Here is an 8333-nt window from a genome sequence, read left to right on the forward strand (position 1 = left end):
CACACTGGGGAGAAGCCCTATGAGTGCCTGGCCTGCGGGAAAGCCTTCAGTGACCATTCGTCCCTCAGGAGCCATGTGAAAACTCACCGGGGTGAGAAGCTCTTTGTGTCATCGGTGTGGAAAAGACTCCAATGACACATCTTTTTTAAAGAAAAACATGAGAACTCAGATTGGCAGGGAACCTGACAGGTGTCAGAAAGGCAGGAAGCTTTGAGGAACTCATCTCACTGGGTATAAATTGTTAACTTGGGAGAAATCCAGTTTGTATAAAAACTATGGAAAGACTTGGATTTTTCCATGTCACATTGGAACTATGAGAACTCAAGGTGGTTGAGAAAACGTATATCTGAGGTGTGAGGAAGCCGTCAGTGTACATGTAGCTCTCAACAAACAGGAGAACTTTGAGAGGGAACCCCTAACCTGGTATTTAATGTCAGAATGACTTTAGTACCATCTTGTACCTCTGGGCACAAGAACAAGCTCATCCTGGAGGATCTCTGTAAATTCCATGACTGGACAAACCTTTCCTGGTCTGATTGTATCCTTTATGAGAGAAATCACACTAAAGAGGAAAATCTATGAAATAAGGACCATGGGGAAGCCAGTAACAGGTTGGCAAGCTATAGCCAGCTGTCTGTTTTAATGCAGCTGGCAAGTTTAGAATAGTGGTGGTGTTTTTAAAGAAGAAAAATATGTGATGGAGACCACTTTTGGCCCACAAAGCCTAAAATACTCATCTCTCTGGCCCTTTACAGAAAAAAAAAAAAAAGCCAATTCTTTATCTACAGCAGTGGGGATAATTTTGCTCCCTGGGGGACATTTGGCAAATCTAGAGACGTAGTTGGTCTTTAAAAGTGGAGGGGGGGTTGCCATTGGCATGTTTTGGAAGACACCAAGGATGCTGCTAAATATCCTACAATGCACAGGGGCTTTCCTCAAGAGGGAGAAAGTATGTGCCCCAGAATGTCAGTACTGCTAAGGTTGAGAAATTTTAACCAACAATTCCTCATATTTTTGTGAAACACGTGGGTACTCACATTATGAGAAATTCCTATTTATAGCTTCAAAACTATACTCAGTGTAATTGTTTTAGGAATCACATGAGAACCCACACTGCAGACAATCCCTCTGTGGAGTTTCATCCACAGCCTTCTCATGTGTGTGTATCAGAATTCTTTCCCCATTAGGATTTCTCAGTACATGTGGAATTGCACTTATCAGTCAGTCTTCTATCACGAAAATGGACCCCAGCTCATTAATTTTTCAGTCTTTAATTTTAATGTTATGCTCTTGCAAATAACCCTCATGCCTCATCACAGAAGGTTTGTACATAGTAATTCTACTATAATTTCATTTGTGATATGTGTTTATTTCCTTTTGGACAACTTATTTTAAACAGTGGGTTTTTTGTTTGTTTGTTTAGAATAGTGTCATGTGCTGTGTAACTTGTGGGTATTTTTAGTACCTGTTTGTTACAAATATCTAATTCAAATAAGTTGTGATCAGAGCAGGATGTCATCATCAAATTGGTCCTTTGAAATGTTTTTGGCCTCCTGTCCAGCCACAGGTAACCTAAACTTGTAGTTGCATCTTCAGTATCTTTTTCTTTCATATCAGAAAGATCCAAGTTCTGATTAGTAAGGTATGCTATTTTAGAAAATCTCTTCCAAGTTTTCTTGCAACTAGTAGAGTCCATGTCCACAGCCTGGCCATTGACAAAAAAAGCAGATGCCATGATACAGACTGGAGAAAGCGCTTGAAAAAGTCTTACCTGGATTCCTCTCTACATTTTCTGTGTGCGCTCCCCCCCCCCACTTTATTTCCCTTACTTCTCACCTTGAGAAGAGATCCAGTACCTAGTGTTAAAGATCCATCTTATGACCATGAGGATGCAAGCCACAGGCTAAGCAAGAGGGGTGGGGCAGTTTACTGCAGAAAAATCACAATAATCTTGGCTTCCTTGGTGGCCTCTTTGAGTGTCTGCACTAGCCCTGGATTTGTTATTTCCATACTTACTATTACATGAGAAAAAATAAAACTGGTTATTGGTTTAAGCTGCTTTGGATATTTCATTGTTTAATCTATTTAATAATTGTTTTATTGGTGGTGGGAATGTTCTTCTGTACCAGATTGGATGTTGTCTGTAACCCATGCATCAAGTCATTAGTGGGGTTGGGTAGCTGCTGCTATACATGTTGGTATAATCTGCTTATAATTGTTGGATTTGGGTTTTTAAAAATCCTTAAGGGCATCCCCGGTGGCTTAGTGGTAAAGAATCCACCTGCAATGCAGGAGACCTGGGTTCCATCCCTGGGTTGGGAAGATCCCGTGAAGAATTAAGTGGCAACCCACTTCGTTATTCTTGCCTGGGAAATCTTATGGACAGAGGAGCCTGGCAGACTACAGTCCATGGGATCGCAAAAGAGTCAGACATGACTTAGTGACTAAATAACAAAAATCCTGTACCCCTGTTTTTATAAAATTGTATTTCATGTCTCTGATGTGCTTAAGTATTATTTCTTGACTTGTGTTGAAGTAAGTGTATTGGTTTTCACAAAAGCCCTGAGAAATAGGTACTGCCAATAACACCCTTTTGCATATGGGCAATCTGAGGCAAGGAAGTTTAATGTTGCTTGTTTTAAGTCAGCTCATTAACAAGTTGTAATGCCTTTTTTGTTGTTTATTTGTTTTAAATATTTATTTATCTGGCTGTGCCAGGTCTTAGTTGGGCATACAGGATCTTTAGTTGCATCATGTGGACTCTAGTTCCAGGGATGGAACCTGGGCCCCCTGCTTTGGGAACACAAGTCTTACCCACTGGACCACCAGGGAGGTCCCTGTGCCCGTGTTTCAAGTTCATTCTTATGTCAGGCCCTGTTCTGTGCCCTGAGTCTGTAGCGATGAATCAGGATTTTTGCCTTTATGGTGATCACATTCTACATGGGATGAAGGCACGTGATAAACAAATGAATAAATATGTGGTATATCGGCAGTCAGTTCAGTGCCCCCAAATTTAAGCACGGTGATGATGACAGGGATGTGGGGGTTCATTAAATCTATTTTATGGATAGGGAAACCTGTTGCTTAAGGGGACATTATAGAGCAGAGATGTAAATTCCCTGCAAGTGTGTGCCACGTTCTAATGTGCGCAAGAGCACCCGAGGCAGTTCAGAGGTCATGAAAAAAGAATTTTGCTTGCTAGGGCCAGTGTGGCTGAAATCTGGCAAGCTTAGGAGTCACAGAAGGTGGTAAGGTCAGAGCTGGATTGGGATCCTTTTCACGGAGGCATCTTGTAGGTCGACTGGAAAGACTTTGCCTTTTATTCTCTGTAGAAGGTCAGTGGAGGGTTCTGTATAGAGAAGTAACAACTATTCCATCTCTGTTTTAAAGAATCATATTGGCTTCTGGGTTGGTTGGCTGAGTAGAGGGATAGGATACAAAAACAGAAATCTGTTAGAGTTCAAGTTAAGTATAATGATGTCCAGTTGCTGTATTTAAAATGGATAACTAACAAGGGCTTACTGTATAGCACATGGAACTCTGCTCAATGTTATGTGGCAGCTTGGATGGGAGGAGAGTTCAGGGGAGAATGCATCCATGTGTATGTATGGCTGAATCCCTTCACTGTTTATGTAAAATTATCACAACGTTGTTAATCACCTATAGCCCAATACAAAATAAAAAGTTTATAGAGTTTGAAAATAAAATTACAGTATTAGTATTGGGTTGGCCGAAAAGTTCACTTGGGTCTTTCTGTAAGATCTTAGGAAAAAGCCAAATGAACTTTTTGGCTAACTAGCAAGGGTATTTTGAGAGTCATATTGCATATGGCTGTAGTTTCATTTTCACTTCGGATAAGTGGTTCCTTATCATCCCACAATTTGTTTAACAACAGCTGATGTACAGTTCCTGGACTGTTTCCACTTTCCCCGATTATGAACAATGCTGTTCTAAGAAAATGTATAACATGCTTTCTGGAGTGTTGGTGAGTTATTCCAGGAGTATGAAGTTGTTAGGTTGAAGGTCTGTGCATGTTCAGTTTATCTTAATGCCAAAGGTGTTTCTAAGTGTCTGTGTAATGCTTTGTGTGTGGTATCATTTAAAACAGGCATTGGTGAACTTCAGAAAAGTGTTTAACTCGTACTTTGTTGTTTACTTGCTAAGTCATATCTGACTTCTTTGCACCCCAAGGGACTGTAAACCGCCTGGCTCTTCTGCCCATGGGATTTCAATTTCCCAGGCAAGAATACTGGAGTGGGTTGCCATTTTTTCTCTGGGGCATCTTTCTAAACCAGTGATCAAGCCCATGTCTCCTACATTGGTAGACAGGCTTTTTTGCCATTGAGCCACCAGGGAAGCCTTAACTCATGTACCATAAATTGTCACATGAACTCATCTGTGTAAGCAGGCAAGAAAAATGTTTTACATGTTTTAGCATTCCTGATAACTCCTTCTCGCCAAATAACAAACCTTGCCTAACTCCCCACGAGTGACCGGTATTCTGGCTCTGACAACATGGCTTGGATTTTTATTTTTGGACCCTATACAAATGGAGCCAAACAGTATACGTTCTTTAGTATCTATCTTAATTTACTCAAAATTTTTGTGAAACTGATCCATATTGTTTTGAGTTCCTCTAGATAGTAGTACATTTTATTGTGTTCCATTGTTTGAATATTCCAGTTTATTTAAGCAGTTTGTGTTGGTGGACATTTGACTTCTCAGTTTGAGGCTATTGTAAATAATGCTGCTATGAGCATATTTTAATATTTCTGATAGTGCATAAATGCGTGAGTTTCTGTTGGGTTTATATCCTGGACTAATATCACTGGGTCATATGCGATGCATATTTCACACATGATGCCAGTTTTCCAAAGTGTTTGTAGACAGTTTTCCAACAGGCTCTTTTATGGAATTGGATCAGATGATACCAAATTTGCCTGCCTTTTTGGTACTGATTTATATATTCCAGATGTGGGCCTTATGGCTGGATGTTTTGCAAGTAATTTTCCCCATTCTGACTTGTCTCTTCAGTGTTGTAATTGTTATCTTTTGATGAAATAAGTTCTTAATTTTAATGTCATCTAATCTTTATGGCATCCTCCTCTTGTGTAAGAAACGTTTACCTACCCTGAGGGCAAGAAGATATTCCACATTTTTTTCTGTAAGTTTTATTGTTTTTGTGTATACATTTAGATCTGTATCTTGGAACTGATTTTTTGTGTTAGAGTATAAAGTAGGATTGTTTTATTTTTTCCTTATTAACCCAACATCATTGATTTTAAAAGTACATCTTCACCCCAGGAATTTTCCACCTTTGTCGTATACTGAATTCCATAGGCACTGGGTCTAAATTTAGGCTTAATTCTATTCTACTGTTCTGTTTGTTCACACACCATGCCACAGTGTTTAAATTATAAAAAAGAAACTTTATAATGAGTCTTGGTATCTGGATGGACTAGTTTCTCCTCATGGTTTGTCTTTTTCAGTTTTTTCCTAGGTATTGTGTGTGTGTGTTTGGGGGAGGTTATGTGTACTTATTTGTTAACTTGTCCATCTCCATAATACTAGCTTGTTGGTATTTTTATTGGCATTGCCTTGAATTTTTAAGTTAACTTGGTCGGGAATTAATATCTCTATAATGTTAAGTTGTCTTATCCAAGAACAAGGGATGTTTTCCCATTTGTTCAAGTCTACTTTAGTGTTTTTCAGGAATGTTTAAAAATTTTCTTTTACAAGTATTCTAGTCTCATTAGGTTTTCCTTAAGTATTTAATCTTAGATTGTTAATTAAAATTTCTCAACCATTATGTCTTCACAGCTTTTGTATGTGAGAGCTACTAATACTGTATCTTGATTTTATAATTTGCTGCTTCACTGAATTCTTTCATTTTTTTGAGTTCATTTTATTATTTATTTTCTGGGATATTCCAGGCATACTACTGTATCATCTACAGATTGAGTGAGCTTTGCTTGTTTATCAGTCTTTTAAAAAATACTTATTTATTTTTGCTGTGCGCTCTTAGTTGTGGTTTTGAACTCTTAGTTTCAGCATGCAGACTCTTGGTTACAGCATGCATATGAGATCTAGTTCCCCAGCCAAGGATCAAACCCAGGCCCTCTGCATTGGAAACATGGAGGCTTGCCCATTGGACCATCAGGGAAGTCCCTGTTTGTCAGTTCTTAAGCCTCTCATTTTTTTTTGCCTGTGTGGTTGCATTGGCTAATACCTCTAGTATGATAATAGAGGGCATTTTTGTATTGTTCTAGGGGTAATACCCTGTTTTTCCATTGATTAAGATAAATGTCTTTTAGAATGAAGTATACAATTGACCCTTGAACAACATGGGGGTTAGGAACACTGACACTCCACATAGTAAAAAATCTGTGTATAACTTTTTTGGTCCTCCATATCCATGATTCCACATCCAAGGATTCAGTTGCAGATTGTGTGGTACTGTAATACGTATTTTTTTGAAAAAAAATCCATATGTAAGTGGACTCCTGCAATTCAAACTCATGTTTTTCAAGGATCAATATTTTATTATATTGAGAAGGTATTCTATGTTCTTAAATATTTTATCATAGATGTGAACTGTATTTTGTCAGTTTTTCTGAACATCTGTGAGGAGGATTGTGATTCTCTTCCTCTGATTTATTAATATATTAATAAATTTTCAACACTCAATAAATTTTGTGTCCCGAGAATGAATTTCATTGGCCATGGTATATTATTTTCTTAATGTGTTGTTGGATTGTTTGCTAGTATTTTGTTGAGAATTTTGCATTGGCATTCATGAGTAATTGATACATGATTTCTTAGAACTGTCTTTCTGGTTTGGGTTTTAGTATTATGGCTGCTTCATGAGAGGACTTAGAAATTTTTTCCTCTTTTTCAGTACTCTGGAATAGTTTGTACAGCATTAGGACTATGTGGTTTTTGGAAAATTTGGTAGAATTCCCTATGAACCATCTGGTTGAATTGTTTTTTAGTGGTATATTTTCTTAGGAAGTTTATTTCTTTTATGGAAGTTAGTCTGTGTTAAATTTTCTAACCTGAATGGAGTCAGCATTGGTAATCTGTATTTTTGGGGAATAGCTCATTTCATCTAGCATAGAGGTCAGTAAAGTGGTCATATGATTTAAAAATATTTTTTGATTCAATGGTCATCACAAATGACCATCACATTCGATGGTCATTTCTCCTTTCCTGCATCCTTTCTACTTGCAGTGCTCCATGCAGGTCTTTGGGTGCTTGGTGTCAGTAATTGTGCATCGATGAGTGAAGGTGCTGAGTGTTCTGCAGATCAAAAGTTTTCCTCAGCTCACTAGTGAAGGAATAGCAATTACTGACAAGCTCTTGCCTAGATTTGGAGGAAAAAATAAATGTACCCTAGAGGCCAGGCTCAAGGGGAGAAGAGTACTTTTTCTCAGCATTGACTAATGTAAGACTGTTTCTTTAATTAGGAGCCCTGGGAATCCAACACAGCTACTCCATCAGCCCAGTTCCAACATCATGTCAGTTAACAGGACAGAAGGAAACTGAATTCCCACCTGCAACTAAGTGCCCCAGAGCTCTTGCATCTCATTGCACTTTTCTGCCAGTTCTTGGGACAGACCTGCTACCTTACACAGTCTCTCTGGAGGGGACTTCTAATTATATTCTTACTCAGTCTTCATGTCTCATTATGGCCTGAGTTCTTGGGACTTCTCCTACAAAAACCAGCTCTATCTTGTGTAATGTCTGGGTAACTCCAACCCACTCTGAATTTTTTCCTCTCTAAAGAACCAGTGAATATTGATTAAGGGCCTTATACTGGATTAGGCTTTGGGAAGAAAGACATGATGCTGTCCCTAAAGGAGTAAAGATCTAAGAGGAGAGATCAGATCAGATCAGTCTCTCAGTCGTGTCCCACTCTTTGCGACCCCATGAATCGTGGCATGCCAGGCCTCCCTGTCCATCACCAACTCCCAGAGTTCACTCAGACTCACGTCCATCGAGTCAGTGATGCCATCCAGCCATCTCATCCTCTGTCGTCCCCTTCTCCTTGCCCCCAATCCTTCCCAGCATCAGAGTCTTTTCCAATGAGTCAGCTCTTTGCATGAGGTGGCTAAAGTACTGGAGTTTCAGCTTTAGCATCATTCCTTCCAAAGAAATCCCAGGGCTGATCTCCTTTAGAATGGACTGGTTGGATCTCCTTGCAGTCCAAGGGACTCTCAAGAGTCTTTTCCAACACCACAGTTCAAAAGCATCAATTCTTCGGCGCTCAGCCTTCTTCACAGTCCAACTTTCACATCCATACATGACCACTGGAAAAACCATAGCCTTGACTA

At 39.2% G+C, this 8333-nt stretch overlaps 1 protein-coding gene across 3 annotated transcripts in view; it reads left to right on the top strand.

Moving 5' to 3' along the window:
- Positions 1 to 769, top strand: part of ZNF317 (zinc finger protein 317) — a 12926-nt gene extending 12157 nt beyond the window's left edge. For all 3 annotated transcript variants that reach the window (XM_010855503.1, XM_010855502.1, XM_010855504.1), the window contains one exon: positions 1 to 769. In XM_010855503.1, the coding sequence (XP_010853805.1) occupies positions 1 to 135 (135 nt within the window). In that variant the 3' untranslated portion in view covers positions 136 to 769.
- Positions 770 to 8333: the final 7564 nt, after the last annotated feature.

This window comes from Bison bison, unplaced genomic scaffold (genome assembly GCF_000754665.1).
Source record: "Bison bison bison isolate TAMUID 2011002044 unplaced genomic scaffold, Bison_UMD1.0 scf7180017864365, whole genome shotgun sequence".
NCBI classification, from domain to species: Eukaryota; Metazoa; Chordata; class Mammalia; order Artiodactyla; family Bovidae; genus Bison; species Bison bison.